Source organism: Lissotriton helveticus, chromosome 5_1 (genome assembly GCF_964261635.1).
Source record: "Lissotriton helveticus chromosome 5_1, aLisHel1.1, whole genome shotgun sequence".
In the NCBI taxonomy this organism is placed as follows: domain Eukaryota; kingdom Metazoa; phylum Chordata; class Amphibia; order Caudata; family Salamandridae; genus Lissotriton; species Lissotriton helveticus.
In genome coordinates, this window is record NC_136065.1 from 219,161,531 (window position 1) to 219,177,976 (window position 16,446).

Below are 16,446 nucleotides of genomic sequence, written 5' to 3' on the forward strand. Positions count from 1 at the left end.
TCTAACATGATGCACGCTAAGTGTTAACGCAGTCCGGTGGAAAACGCACACGCAGGGAATTTGTGGTACAACACGTTTTCCTGTTTGCAATGAGGTCAGAGTTAGTAATGACAGAGGAGCTTTCCCCAAACAGAGTACTCTGGGGAACTTGCCCACTTGTGTAATTTGTCCATGTTGTACACAGAGTGAACAGGGCAGGAACAGTGACGGGATAGAAGAGGGGAAAGGAGAGGTAATAGGGCAGGAGAGATGACCGGGCAGAAATAGTTACGGGCAGGAGACGTGACAGGTCAGGAGAAGTGACAGGTCAGGATAAGTGACGGGGATGGAGAAGTGACAGCGTAGGAGAAGTGACGGGGCAGGAGAAGTGACAGCGTAGGAGAAGTGACGGGGCAGGAGAAGTGACGGGGCAGGAGAAGTGATTCAGAAAAGGGGGTGGTGAAGAACAGAGTGCCTGAATTAAGCAGACCACTCTTACCCAGTCCAAAGATCAGGGCTTGACCCATCACCGTTTTTTAGCTCACTGCACCATCCCAGCTCAGAACTTGGCTATATGCAAATTAGTCTGTTCCTGTCCCAGTGCATGATGGGAACAGGGCAAACCAAACTACCAAGCCAATTCTTATACTGGGAAGGAAACAAGCTTCCGGGGACCGGTTTCTGCCATTTCAGGCGTCGTCGGCCCGGCTTGCTTGAATCCTGATGGTGCAATGAGCAAGGGACTCACATCTGAGTATACCCTTCCACGCTTATGGTGGACAAAATAATTCAGAAAAGGGGGTGGCGATGAACAGAGTGCCTGAATTAAGCAGACCACTCTTACCCAGTCCAAAGATCAGGGCTTGACCCATCACCGTTTTTTAGCTCACTGCACCATCCCAGCTCAGAACTTGGCTATATGCAAATTAGTCTGTTCCTGTCCCAGTGCATGATGGGAACAGGGCAAACCAAACTACCAAGCCAATTCTTATACTGGGAAGGAAGCAAGCTTCCGGGGACCGGTTTCTGCCATTTCAGGCGTCGTCGGCCCGGCTTGCTTGAATCCTGATGGTGCAATGAGCAAGGGACTCACATCTGAGTATACCCTTCCACGCTTATGGTGGACAAAATGATTCAGAAAAGGGGGTGGTGATGAACAGAGTGCCTGAATTAGGCAGACCACTCTTACCCAGTCCAAAGATCAGGGCTTGATCCATCACCGTTTTTTAGCTCACTGCACCATCCCAGCTCAGAACTTGGCTATATGCAAATTAGTCTGTTCCTGTCCCAGTGCATGATGGGAACAGGGCAAACCAAACTACCAAGCCAATTCTTATACTGGGAAGGAAACAAGCTTCCGGGGAGCTTGAGTCCCTTGCTCACTGCTCCATCAGGATTCAAGCAAGCCGGGCCGACGACGCCTGAAATGGCAGAAACCGGTCCCCGGAAGCTTGTCTCCTTTCTGGTGAAGAATTGGCTTGGTAGTTTGGTCTGCCCTGTTCCCATGATGCACTGGGCCAGGGACAGACTAATTTGCATATAGCCAGGTTCTGAGCTGGGATGGGGCAGTGAGCTAAATAACGGTGATGGATCAAGCCCTGATCTTTGGACTCGGTAAGAGTGGTCTGCTTAATTTAGACACTCTGTTCATCACCACCCACTTTTCTGAATCATTTTGTCCACCATAAGCGTGGAAGGGTATACTCAGACATGAGTCCCTTGCTCACTGCTCCATCAGGATTCAAGCAAGCCGGGCCGACGACGCCTGAAATGGCAGAAACCAGTCCCCGGAAGCTTGTCTCCTTTCTGGTGAAGAATTGGCTTGGTAGTTTGGTCTGCCCTGTTCCCATGATGCACTGGGCCAGGGACAGACTAATTTGCATATAGCCAGGTTCTGAGCTGGGATGGGGCAGTGAGCTAATTAACGGTGATGGATCAAGCCCTGATCTTTGGACTGGGTAAGAGTGGTCTGCTTAATTCAGACACTCTGTTCATCACCACCCCCTTTTCTGAATCATTTTGTCCACCATAAGCGTGGAAGGGTATACTCAGACATGAGTCCCTTGCTCACTGCTCCATCAGGATTCAAGCAAGCCGGGCCGACGACGCCTGAAATGGCAGAAACCGGTCCCCGGAAGCTTGTCTCCTTTCTGGTGAAGAATTGGCTTGGTAGTTTGGTCTGCCCTGTTCCCATGATGCACTGGGCCAGGGACAGACTAATTTGCATATAGCCAGGTTCTGAGCTGGGATGGGGCAGTGAGCTAAATAACGGTGATGGATCAAGCCCTGATCTTTGGACTGGGTAAGAGTGGTCTGCTTAGTTCAGACCCTCTGTTCATCACCACCCCCTTTTCTGAATCATTTTGTCCACCATAAGCGTGGAAGGGTATACTCAGACATGAGTCCCTTGCTCACTGCTCCATCAGGATTCAAGCAAGCCGGGCCGACGACGCCTGAAATGGCAGAAACCGGTCCCCGGAAGCTTGTCTCCTTTCTGGTGAAGAATTGGCTTGGTAGTTTGGTCTGCCCTGTTCCCATGATGCACTGGGCCAGGGACAGACTAATTTGCATATAGCCAGGTTCTGAGCTGGGATGGGGCAGTGAGCTAAATAACGGTGATGGATCAAGCCCTGATCTTTGGACTGGGTAAGAGTGGTCTGCTTAATTCAGACACTCTGTTCATCACCACCCCCTTTTCTGAATCATTTTGTCCACCATAAGCGTGGAAGGGTATACTCAGACATGAGTCCCTTGCTCACTGCTCCATCAGGATTCAAGCAAGCCGGGCCGACGACGCCTTAAATGGCAGAAACCGGTCCCCGGAAGCTTGTCTCCTTTCTGGTGAAGAATTGGCTTGGTAGTTTGGTCTGCCCTGTTCCCATGATGCACTGGGCCAGGGACAGACTAATTTGCATATAGCCAGGTTCTGAGCTGGGATGGGGCAGTGAGCTAAATAACGGTGATGGATCAAGCCCTGATCTTTGGACTGGGTAAGAGTGGTCTTCTTAATTCAGACACTCTGTTCATCACCACCCCCTTTTCTGAATCATTTTGTCCACCATAAGCGTGGAAGGGTATACTCAGACATGAGTCCCTTGCTCACTGCTCCATCAGGATTCAAGCAAGCCGGGCCGACGACGCCTGAAATGGCAGAAACCGGTCCCCGGAAGCTTGTCTCCTTTCTGGTGAAGAATTGGCTTGGTAGTTTGGTCTGCCCTGTTCCCATGATGCACTGGGCCAGGGACAGACTAATTTGCATATAGCCAGGTTCTGAGCTGGGATGGGGCAGTGAGCTAAATAACGGTGTTCGATCAAGCCCTGATCTTTGGACTGGGTAAGAGTGGTCTGCTTAATTCAGACACTCTGTTCATCACCACCCCCTTTTCTGAATCATTTTGTCCACCATAAGCGTGGAAGGGTATACTCAGACATGAGTCCCTTGCTCACTGCTCCATCAGGATTCAAGCAAGCCGGGCCGACGACGCCTGAAATGGCAGAAACCGGTCCCCGGAAGCTTGTCTCCTTTCTGGTGAAGAATTGGCTTGGTAGTTTGGTCTGCCCTGTTCCCATGATGCACTGGGCCAGGGACAGACTAATTTGCATATAGCCAGGTTCTGAGCTGGGATGGGGCAGTGAGCTAAATAATGGTGATGGATCAAGCCCTGATCTTTGGACTGGGTAAGAGTGGTCTGCTTAATTCAGACACTCTGTTCATCACCACCCCCTTTTCTGGGGCAGGAGAAGTGGCGGGGCAAGAGAAGTGACAGGGCAAGAGAAGTGACGGGGCAGGAGAAGTGACGGGGCAGGAGAAGTGACGGGGCAGGAGAAGTGACGGGGCAGGAGAAGTGACAGGGCAGGAGAAGTGACAGCGTAGGAGAAGTGACGGGGCAGGAGAAGTGACGGGGCACGAGAAGTGACGGGGCACGAGAAGTGACGGGGCACGAGAAGTGACAGCGTAGGAGAAGTGACAGCGTAGGAGAAGTGACGGGCAGGAGAAGTGACGGGTCAGGAGCAGTGACGGGACAGGAGAGGCCACAGGAAAGGAGAGGTGACGGGTCAGCGGAAGTGACGGGTCAGGAGCAGTGATGGGACAGGAAAGGCCACAGGAAAGGAGAGGTGACGGGGCAGGAGGTGTGATGGGGCAGGAGTGGTGATTAGGCATGAGCAGCAGTGGTAACTGGGCAGGAGCAGTGAACAGATAGTGGCAGTGAACGGATAGGAGCAGTGAACAGGGCAGGAGTGGTGATTGAACAGGAGTGGTGATTGGACAGGAGCAGTGATTGGGCAGGGGCGGTGATTGGGTAGGAGCGGTGACGGGGCAGGAGAAGTGACATGGCAGGAGCAGTGACTGGGAAGGAGAGGTGAGTGGTCAGGAGAGGTGAGTGGGCAGGAGAGGTGAGTGGGCGGGAGTGGTGACCGGGCGGTAGTGGTGACCGGGCGGGAGCAGTGACCGGGGCAGGAGCAGTGACTTGGGCAGGAGCGGTGACCGGGGAGGAGCGGTGAACGGGGCAGGAGCGGTGACGGGGTAGGAGCAGTGATGGGACAGGAGCAGTGATGGGGCAGGAGAGGCGACAGGGCATGAAAAGCGGCAGGGCAGCAGAAGTGACAGGGCAGGTGAAGTGACGGGACAGGAGAGTTGACGGGGCAGGAGAGGTGACGGGGCAGAAGAGGCGACAAGGCATGTGAGGCGACCAGGCATGTAAAGCGACAGGGCAGGTGACGTGACAGGGCAGGTGACGTGACGGGGCAGGAGAGGTGACGGGGCAGGGGAGGTGACAGGGGAGGAGAAATGATGGGGCAGGAAAAGTGAGAGGGTCAGAGAGATGACGGGACAGGAGAGGTGATGGGGCAGGAGCAGTGACGGGACAGGAGAGGCAACAGGAAAGGAGAGGTGATGGGGCAGGAGAAGTAACGGGAAGTAACGGGCAGGAGAAGTGACGGGACAGGAGAGGTGACAGGAAAGTTGAGGTGACTGGGCAGGAGCGGTGACGGAGCAGGAGCAGTGATTAGGCATGAACAGGAGCGGTAACCGGGCAGGTGCAGTGAACGGATAGGGGCAGTGGACGGATAGGAGCAGTGAACGGGGCAGGAGAACTGATTGGACAGGAGAAGTGATGGGGCAGGAGGGGGTGATCATGCAGGAGTGCTGACCAGACAGGATCAGTGAACGGGCAGGAGCTGTGAATGAGCAGGAGCGGTGCTGGGGCAGGAAAAGTGATGGGGCAGCGGCAGGAGCAGTGACGGGGCAGGAGAGGCAAAGGGAAAGGAGAGGCAACAGGAAAGGAGAGGGGACCGGGCAAGAGTGGTGACCGGGCAGGAGAGGTGACGGGGCAGGAGAGGTGACGGGGCAGGAGCAGTGACGGGGCAGGAGAAGTGACGGGGCAGGAGAAGTGACGGGCAGGAGAGGTGACGGGGCAGAAGTAGTGATTAGGCAGGAGCAGTGACCGGGCAGGAGCGGTAGACAGACAGGAGCAGTGAACGGACAGGAGCGGTGAACGGACAGGAGGGTGAACGGACAGGAGCAGTGAACAAAAAAACGATGGATTTTGGGCCAGATCTCTGTACTGGGGTGAATGTATGACATTGTTCTTCCATCAGTGTTTCTTTTTGCTTTTGTCACCCCGAGTGGGACGGGTATGCCCAGACGTGGGTCCCGTGGTCTCCATACCACTGAAATCAAGCTATCCTGGCTGATGAAGGGTGAAATCCCATATCCGGTCCTAGGATGCTTGTTTCCAGTCCAGGGAGGACCTGACTTGGCAGTTCGGCTGGACTGTTCCCATTGGGTGCAGGATCAAGACTGAGTTGCATATGGCCGGGTACAAACTGGAATGACATGGTAAGCAAAACAACGATTGATTTAGGCCCAGATCTCTGTACTGGGGTGAATGTATGACATTGTTCTGCATTCTGTCCACCAGTTATTCTTTTTTCTATGTTATGATTGAGCAGCTAGTTGGCTGACATGAATATGAAGGAGCCTTTGTGAGTTTCCGTGAGTCTAGATTCTCCTGAAGTGTCCCTTTCTCTTCTAAGCCCTGCTTAACACATGTGTACAAAGGGAGCCCTGTATTCATGTTCTCAATGTTTGAGACAAAAAATACTCATGGATTTCTGAACACTGAGAGTAAAAGCATTAAGGTAACATGTTGTTCCTGCTTATATTTTGCACGCTTTACATAAACCTGTATTCCCTATGAGTGTTTGCTTTTTTCTGAATTAAACCTCAAATAAACATGTTTATCCAATGTTTGAATTAAATAACGTTATAAACTGTAACTGGTCAGTGAAATGCTTAACATACTAAAAATTGGTATGTTTTGCTATTTTTATCCACGCCCCTGACTCTGCCCACTGATCCAATCTTCGGTTTTTCCCGCCCCCCGATTCCCCACCCACAGTTACCCTACTTTTTTTTCCCACTTCGACCACGGTCGAAGAGGCTCTGTGACCATAGATTTGATAATGATAATTGTCGGCCCATTTGGAGTTTCAAGACGGCAAGTCTACCCCGTCATGTAGTGGCTCCGCTCTATGCTTGCCCAATCATAAGTTGGAGCAACTAATTCAGAAACTCACTTAACCGGGAATTCAATTCTCTTTTCATCAGCTTACTTTATCTGAATCTTTGCATTACACAAATAAAAATAAATCACCAGCACTCCAGGTTAGTGCTGAACAGGTGACAGGTTTAAGAAGAAACTATAAGCACACACAATGCTAACAGAAAAATAAGAACAGGAGATATATATTTATTTACGAAGACAATTATGAAATGTAAAAATCACTCACCTTTCTTACAGAGAATGTCATCCAGTTCCTGTTCTCCTGAGTGTTTAACAAATACATGCAATATATTAGTGACTGAATTAACAGTTGTCTACCAAACACTTAATCAGTTTATGACATTAAGTGAAAAAAAACAAGACGAGAACCTACCCTTAGTACTGTTTTACATTTGAAACCCTAAAAGTTTCTCAATCAGTATATAGAAAGACTGAGAAAACTCATTTATTCACAATTTAAATACCAGGGGTAGACAGTACACCATATCTCAATAGAACTTGTTTGCAAAATGTCAGCTCATTTGAAAATTAATGGAGATCATGAAAGAAAGAGTAAAACATAGACACAACATTTCATTAACCAAACTGAAAAATCATACTCAGATATCCACATCAAGACTTGCACACCCTGCCTTCAAATCATTGACTTTAGAGGAGCTGTAGAGTCAATGGTCCTTTTCTAATTAATCACCAGCTACCCCATACCACCAGGACTTTTCACATGCTTGTTGATCCCATATATTTAATGGTCTTAGTACAAGCAACCTCTTTTTCACCTCCAAAGCGTGAACCGTAATACACTATAGCTCACACCCCAAACACAGTGCTTCTGGCCTCAGCCATGATGTGCTCGATATCATCACAAATGACATTGAAGGCATTGCTGGTAGTGGAGAAGGATAATTTTGATCTCACCTTGAGATAAAAAGTAGGAGTGCATCATAACTATGAGTAGTCCGCACTCGAGAAAATGTTTTGTGTGATTAACGTTACTAAAAGAAGTTGGAGTAGCGCATATATAAAGTGCTTTACATGAAACAGATACAATTTATAAAATATGTGTTTAAATTGTGACCAATGGAGAAATGTAATGTCCTTATTTATTAATATTATAGGGGAAAACAGATACATGATATGATTTATCATGAAACTAATTAAATGAAATGTGCAAACAAATGTTTAGAAGATTCGGATATAACACGACATCCTGTTCGCTTGAAGAGTTCAAGTTCAAGTTCAAGTTCAGGGATTTGTATAGCGCACTACTCACCCAGAGGGTCTCAAGGCGCTTGGGGAAGGGTATAATCATTTGTCGAATATCCAAGTTTTAAGATCTTTCCTGAAGGCGATGTGATTTTGAGTAAGGCGGAGGTGAGTGGGGAGTGAGTTCCAGGTCTTGGCGGCAAGGAAGGAGAAGGATCTGCCACCCATGGTAGATTTACGGATGCGTGGGACTACGGCAAGGGCTTGATTGGACGATCTTAGTTGGCGGGTGGGCTTGTAGAAGGACAGGCGAGTGTTGAGGCATTCGGGACCTAGATTGTAGAGGGCCTTGTATGCGTGGGTGAGAAGGCGGAATGTAATTCTTTTGTTGACGGGAAGCCAGTGGAGGTCTTTTAGGTGTTCGGTGATGTGATCTTGGCGAGGGATGTCCAATATGAGTCTCACTGATGCTTTTTGGATACGTTGGAGTTTTTTCTGTAATTTTGCTGTGATTCCGGCGTAAAGTGTGTTGCCGTAATCGAGTCGACTTGTGACCAGTGCGTGGGTGACAGTCTTTCTTGTATCCAGGGGGATCCAGCGGAAGATCTTTTTGAGAGTGCGAAGTATGTTGAAGCAAGAGGATGAGACTGCGTTGACTTGTCTGGACATCGAGAGAGAGGAGTCTAGGATGAAGCCAAGGTTACGTGCGTGGTCTGTGGGTGTGGGTGCTGTGTCCAGAGCGGAAGGCCACCAAGAGTCGTCCCAGGCAGTGGGGGAAGATCCTAGGATGAGCACCTCTGTTTTGTCTGAGTTGAGCTTTAGGCGGCTATGATTCATCCATTCGGCTACATCTTTCATGCCTTCGTGAAGATTGGTTTTGGCGGTGTTGGGGTCTTTGGTGAGGGAAAGGATAAGCTGGGTGTCGTCGGCGTAAGAGATGATGTTGAGGTTGTGTTGACGCGCGATGGAAGCGAGTGGACTCATGTAAACGTTGAAGAGGGTGGGACTGAGTGAAGATCCTTGTGGTACGCCACAGATGACTTCGGTGGCTTCAGAGTGGAAAGGGGGAAGTCGGAGTCTTTGGGTTCTCCCGGCGAGGAATGAGGTGATCCAGTTCAAGGCTTTTCCTTGTATTCCAATGTTGCTGAGGCGTTGTATAAGGGTACTGTGGCAGACTGTGTCGAAAGCGGCGGAGAGGTCGAGTAGAATGAGGGCCACTGTTTCACCGTTGTCCAGTAGAGTTCGGATGTCGTCAGTAGCTGCAATTAGGGCAGTTTCGGTGCTGTGTTTGGCTTGAAATCCGGATTGGGATGGGTCTAGGGAGTTGTTGGATTCCAGGAAGGCGGCGAGCTGGCTGTTGACGGCTTTTTCGATGACTTTGGCCGGGAATGGGAGGAGGGAGATGGGCCGGTAGTTTTTAAGTTCAGAGGGGTCTGCTGTGGGTTTCTTCAGGAGGGCGCTGAGCTCGGTGTGTTTCCAGCTTTCCGGAAAGGTGGCAGAGTTGAATGAGCAGTTGATGACATCACGGAGATGGGGTGCGATGATGGAGTCTGCTTTGTTGAAGATGTGGTGGGGGCAGGGGTCAGTTGGCGAGCCAGAGTGGATTGAGTTCATTAGGCGGATGGTTTCTTCAGTGGTGATTGGGTTCCAGGCGTTAAAGATGTTTGTTGGCGGGGTTGGATCTGAGGGGGGTGGGGAGGGATGAATGCTGGGAGTGTTCTCGAAGCTGTTGTGGATGTCGGCAATTTTGTTGTAGAAGAAGGAGGATAACGCGTTGCAGAGGTCTTGGGAAGGAGTAATGTCGTTGGATGCTGCGGTGGGGTTGGTGAATTCTTTAACGATGTTGAAGAGTTCCTTGCTGTTGTGAGAGTTGTTGTCGAGACGATCCTTGAATGCTGATTTCTTGACGGATCGGATCAGTTGGTGGTGTATTCGGGTGGCTGCCTTAAGGGTGGCCATGTTGTCTGTGGTCGGGTTTTTTCTCCATGTTTTCTCCAGGGTGCGGCATAGCTTCTTGGATTTTTTAAGGTCATCGTTGAACCAGGGAGCCTTTTTGTTGGTTGATTTGATCTGGTGTTTTTTCAGGGGTGCTAATTCGTCAGCGCTATGGGTGATCCATTGCTTGAGATTGGTGGCTGCTTGGTTTGGGTCCAATGAGAGGGTGGGAGGGTTTTGATTGAGTGATGTGAGGAGTTGGTCGTAGGTGATTTTATTCCAGTTTCTTCGAGGAATGGGTTGTGGGCGGTTGTGGTTTAGAGTGGTTTTGTAGCTGAAGTTGACACAGCTGTGGTCCGTCCAGTGGAGGGCTGTGGTGTGATTGAAGGAGATGTGCTTGCTGGAGGTGAAGATAGGGTCGAGCGTGTGTCCGGCTGCGTGGGTGGGGGCGTCAACGAGTTGTTTGAGTCCGAGATTGGCCAAGTTGTCCAGAAGGGAGGTGGTGTTGCTGTCGTGTTTGTTTTCAAGGTGGTAGTTGAAGTCGCCTAAAAGAATGTAGTTATCGGAGGCGAGGGCATGTGGGCTGATGAAGTCCGTGATGTCATCACTGAATTGAGTGCGGGTGCCTGGGGGCCTGTAGATGAGGGTGCCTCATTTTATTAATGATTATTTTATTAATGATTCCTAATAGATTTTGCATTATTCATGTGTTGAGAGAATTCATTAGTGATGCATTTACATTTGTGCTCGTATTTGTTACCCAGTGCACTTGCTAAAGTTGACTATTATTTTGAAGCCTAACGTGTGTTTAGTTTAACTTCATGTGTAATTTCATTCTAACCTAACATTATATTTCAGTGCAAGTTCACTTTGCAGCCTCACGTTCTGCTTCTGCCTAACCTTTAATGTGGAATGTTTCATTGAATTTAATTTCCACTGCAGGTGTGGACAAAGCCTCATCAGTTAGCATAGAGGAGTTTTGTTTTTGCTAGGCAGTAGGGTATGAGAAGGAGGAGTTGGCAAGGAGAATCGTGGTAACGGGAGATGAGTTCTCATGAGAAGAATGACCAAGGACGAATGAAGTTGCAACTGATCAATGTGGGAAAGGTGGAAGAAGTATCCAATTTGTGCTGGAAGCCTGGAAATGTACTGGGAAAGGAGTCACATGGGATTCTCTACCTTGAACGCAATTGATATTACATGCTGTGCTTAGTGAGGGAGAGACATCTTGAGACTTTGTGGGGTGCAGACCTATGCCTCGGCACGTGTAGCTTTATGCTACCTGACCTAATGCTTAGAGTATTTCTACTGAACACTCCAGTAGCTGACAACTTTCTTCCTTCTATTTCTATCATAAACGGAATCAAATGCTTGTTAGAATAGTTGGTCCCCTTTAATGTATTGTAGGGTAAGACAGGACTAATGCTTTCTTTTGAAAACTGATTGATGCAATTTAATTCACAATTATTCGTCCTCATCTTTGCCTAACCATAATCGAATTGGTCGTATCCTTTCTTCTGAACAGGTTGAATCACTTTAGGAGATTTTGACACGTTTTGTTTGTTTTGTACTTCTATACCCTTATGCTGAGACTGGTACTTGTAAACTTATTTTTGAATTGATGAGTAAAATCTCACTATTCCCATATTGAGTTGTGGACTGGATTATTGTGTGACCCAATTGGTTGCACTGTATTGAAATGTTGATGACTGATTGTGTTCTCACTCTTACCTCTTGTGCTGCTAAAAAAAGTCCAGGGTAAATGTGTAAATGAGCTCAAGCTCTCTCAGCAGCATTACATTGTATGTTAACATTGATATTGTTGATGGCAATACTCTGGAAATAGTAATAGCTCTTTGAATATGTGATGCTATTTAATTATGGCATGCTGTAAAGTCATTTTATTTATCAGTCGATGTATTGTGATGTCAGGAGCATTGATTTGTTTCTGTAAATTATGATTTGTATGACAGGCCTGTGAGCTATGACTTGCTCGGCTAACCCTTTGACCATTTAAAACCTTCCAGACCCCTTTTGTAATGCACATTTCTCAAAAGCTACTAACGCATTGGCATTCCCTGAGTTCTGTTTCCATGCCAAGTTTAGTGTAATTACATTCAGCAGCTTTTGCTGTTGCAGAGAGCAATGTTTCCTATAGAAGTTAAACATTATGACCCCTAGCCACTCTGTAGGGACCTGTATGAAAGTTGAAATGCTGAAATTGGAATTTATATTTTAAAATTTAAAATAGTTTCAAAACAGTGAGAAACGTATTGATTCAGCTTTGTAAACGTAACTATAATAACTTGTCCCTGTGCTTCTTGTTGAAAAGTAGAATATTCAAAGAAGCATGGTTTAATGTCCTCCTAGTTGGCACAATAAAAACGAAAGTTAAAAAGTGTAATGGATCTTTGGCATCATTCTTACCTATTGTTCCTTGCACACCTGGGGTTCCTTTGTCCCCTACATAAAACAAACACATTTAGTTAGAGTACACTTCCAATAGGACCGCTGTCTCGACCATGGGTGGTACCAGGAAAAGTTATGAAAGGGGAGGGACGGAGGGAAGACAAAATTGTGCTAGAGTTTAAATCATACGAAGAGGTACTGTGTGAAAGTAGCTTGTGTTATTGTGTGAGTGGAGGTGGGACATTGTGTCATGAAGTTATGGTGGCTGCTCCCATTGCACCATCCATCTACCAATCATTTCACAGTCTTCTAGAGTTAATTGGATATTCTTTAGAGGAAAACAGCTGCTCATACTGCCAATCACTTCTGTGTAAACGTGTTAGCGTTGTGTAAAATACATTACTACATTTACATTTACTCTAATCTCTTTAGATGTCAATTGCCTTTCGAAAGCAGACTCCTTAAAGTACCATCCATATCTCTCAGCCCACAAGGGCAAGCCAACAAGACAAATGTTTCTTCTCATTGACATTACTAGGAGCATCCTACCAGCACTCTCCAAACATTCATTCATCTCCATGGGCCCTTATGAGATCACCATTCAAATATCTGCTTTCACCCTCTATACCAGTAGAGTTGATCTAGTGTAGATTGAGAGACACGATATTGTCATTATAGGTTTTGAATACTCAACCAAACATATTCAAATAAATATAAATTCAGGATCCTTAATTGTTGATGATTTCTGTTGGCGTTTGGTTGATGTTTCTAAGTTTCTGACTTTTTTTTACAATTCATTATATTTGGAATCTCCTGCACCTGGATTCAAGAATTGATTACTCTTTGGGAGTGGGGAACAGGTTTGAGGAAATGCATAAGCAATATTATATTGACCATGCTGTGTATACAAAATAGCCATTGCACAAATGTGGGAAATATTTGTCACATTTTCAACCTCAGTATTTTAGTATTTGAACAGTGCATTTCTATCCTTTGTATGGCCACATAGCACCCCTTCCGACACCCCACCTCAGACCACTTGCTGAAGAGGTGGTTCTTTCACCAAAGAACTGTGGGTGGCATACAACATGGAGGGTGCTGGGGTAAGTGGTGACAGTTGGCAGCGCCCTTCTAAGAAATATTTTGTGCCCTAATATTTATTTTTTAACAAATTAAGTATTGGTCTCAGGGTTCATTCTGTTACTCAGAAGGTGTTCATGTTATAACACCATTTGATTATTGATGATATATTTATTTTTGGTTTTCTTAAAAAGAAGAATTAGCAAAGCCAATAAGGCTTGGGTTGGATGAGGTCATTATGGCTTTTGCAATTTTTGTTTTGTTATGAGTTTTGCAAAATGGGATTGTTTGGGAGAAGTTGGGCCCTCGTCAATACAAAAAAGCATTTGACAACAGCAATATTTGTTTTGTTCTGTCTACACAAGCACCTTTTGCCATAGTGGTCCCTGCGCTGACCGGAACAACTTTGTTTTTAGATGTGCTCCTTTGGCATAATGTCATCACTCACAGTAAAGTTAGGCAGTGACTGAAGTGGGCTATTCCATTGTCCCACATTGTATTCTTAAGTAGGTAGAAGAAAAACTGTGAATGACACAATAGTAGGCAAACAGATGAAGAAGGCATGCTGAAACCCCTATAAGTATATTCTACACATCATTTTAGTAAGATGAAAAGGTCTTAGTCAATGTCAGACCTAAAAAGAAGCAAAAAACACAGTGGAAAAGATATAACCTTCTATCGCTCATGCAGTTTAAGACTTGAAATTGGCATAAATGATATGGTTATAAAGAAATATCAGCAACTTTTGCCTGCACTGAGATATTAAATGTTGTATACTGGCTCTTGGGGCTCATCATCATTGTCTTCTTGCTGAGTGTTCTCTCAGAGGACCGAGCAGCACAGTAGCATTTACTTGTCAGAATGTGTTGTGGTATTTGAAATATGGCTTATCTTTTTGCCCTGGGATGCCAGCATCTCCTTTTGAGCCTGTAATGACAACCATTTACAAAGTGTTGAGATTGCATTCACAATACTTACATCATAGTACTATTCTCTTTATTACCCCCAGCAGGTGAGGAGAACCTAATATGCTTTATAATCCACAAATGAGATGTGCTTACAGTTGGGGGTGGTGCTTCAAAGGTATTTGCGTGTAAATCATTAATTTTGAATCTCTGCTGCCTTTGAGGGTCTCAAGCCTACGCATTACTCCTGTCATTTAAATTCATCACATTTTATTCACTGGATTTTGTCTGCCTTTTGCAATCTTATTTATTGTTAGCTTTCCAGTTAGTTTAGCTCTATCTGCATCAACTATTTTACTCAGCTATTAGTCAAGGCATAAGCTAACTGGGCAACTGTCCATGGCAACACCTTCCAAGCCAAATCCCCCACTACCTCCCTGGGGGAAGGGGATCTTTTATTCACCTCTATTTCTTTACCTCAACCACTCTTCTGATGAACACTGCTTACCTTCACCTTTCACTCTTTCTCTCTTTACCCAGTGTCATTCTAAAAAGTCTTGTGGCACCAAGCTAAACCGTACTTCAGCTAATTTTGTATGACCCCATTTTCGAAATGTTAAGTATAATTCAATATTGTTTGGCTTCACGCTGGCTGAATTAGTAGTAAATGTGTAATAAACTTCAATGTCAAAAATATGGCCTCCCCATGGCCCCAAAAATCCTTAAAATTACACAGTCACTAGAAAACCTGGGAAATCTGTGTCTCACCCAGTATGTTACCAAATCCACCTACACAGCCAGACACCTATTTGACTCCATTTTCTCCTCAAACACCAACATCACAGCCGACAAGCCAGCAACTATGACCTGGAGAGACCACACCCATGTCAGTTTTAGCATACCCATCTTGCACCTTCACTGACCTTTCACCACCGTAACCCTCTGCCGTGGCTGGAAAAGCATTTCAGAAGAGGAGTGGGCTTCCACCCTCTATGAGCACTGGTCAGAGCACACCAGCAACTTACTGAAAGCCATCAAAAACCTCAACACCTGGATCACAGCATACGCCAACACCTTGGCTCCCCTCAAATGAACTCCAAAGCCAATAGCCTGACCACAGGTCATCTGGTACAAGAGGAACTCAGGCTGACAAAACACCACTGCAAGTAATTGAAGTGCAAATGGGGAACAATTCAAGACACAACAAATAAAGATATCTTCGAATCAGCCGTAAGACTCTATAACCAGCAGATATGGATACCAAGATTGCATCGACACCAGGACTAACAACAGACAGCAAGGAAATCTTCATCATATTCAAAGATTTCATCATGCCTCCCCCCACCTCCAGGAACATCACCCCTTCACAAGACCTTTCCAACAAGCTCTCAGAATTCTTCTGTAACAAAATCACCTACATATACAGCAACTTCAACCCTCAACTGGACCCAGTAACTATTGCGACTCAACTTCTCATTACGGCAGTTGAACAAAGCCTAACCTTGTGGCCTACCATTACCACTGTTGAAATCACTGCTACAATGAAGACCTTACACTGGGTTCCATCTGAACTTTGCCCACCACCACGCTTTCAACAAAGGACTCCTAGAGATCAGTGAAGCACTAGCACCCATCCACATTTCCTGGAAACATGCCATCAATATGCCCCAGCTCAAGAAACCATCTACTGACCTAGCCACACTTTCCAGCTACAGACCCATGTCCCTCTTACCCGATCCAGAAAATGTCTTAGAGAAACTAATCAACAAATACCTCACCGACTACCTCAGCAACCACCAGCTCCTCGATGCCACATATCAGGAAATCAGGCCAAACCACAGTACAGAAACAGCATTCATCGCCACCACAAATGACACCCATATGATCCTAGACAGAGGAGACGTGGCAGCTGCCTCATTCTCATGGGCCACTCTGCAGTATTTGACATGGCCTCACACCCTATCCTCATCAGGCTCCTGCATGAGATTGGCATCAAAGGATCTGCTGCTCGCCGTTGGATCTGTTCCTTCCTAACACATAGAACACAAGCTGTCAACCTAGCACCTTACTCCTCGGAAGTCTGTAAACTCATCTGTGTATACATGATCCCTCTGGCCAACTTCATCTGTGCACACGACAACAGCATTACGGGTGGGCATCGTTGGCAGAGTACCACTATGCGTAATTTTGCGGTATTAATCAAAAACTCTGTTCCGTCTAACCCCAATTAATAAAACAGAAACCTCACATATTCTTAATAAAACAACAAGTAACTCTATCATCACATACAAAAATGCATATAGTTCTCTCACAAAAGTGAAAATTAAAATGTAGCAAGCAGTGAGAGAGGTGATGATTTTGGTGTCCTT

At 46.4% G+C, this 16,446-nt stretch overlaps 1 protein-coding gene across 1 annotated transcript in view; it reads right to left on the reverse strand.

The window, feature by feature from the left end:
• Positions 1-16,446, reverse strand: part of LOC144754349 (ficolin-1-like) — a 437,650-nt gene that overhangs the window by 325,462 nt on the left and 95,742 nt on the right. Inside the window, exons 4-6 of the mRNA XM_078642036.1 lie at positions 14,064-14,099; positions 12,111-12,146; positions 6,772-6,807 (exon numbers count right to left, since the gene is read on the reverse strand). Of these exons, the coding sequence (XP_078498162.1) occupies positions 6,772-6,807; positions 12,111-12,146; positions 14,064-14,099 (108 nt within the window). The remainder of the gene's footprint in view (positions 1-6,771; positions 6,808-12,110; positions 12,147-14,063; positions 14,100-16,446) is intronic.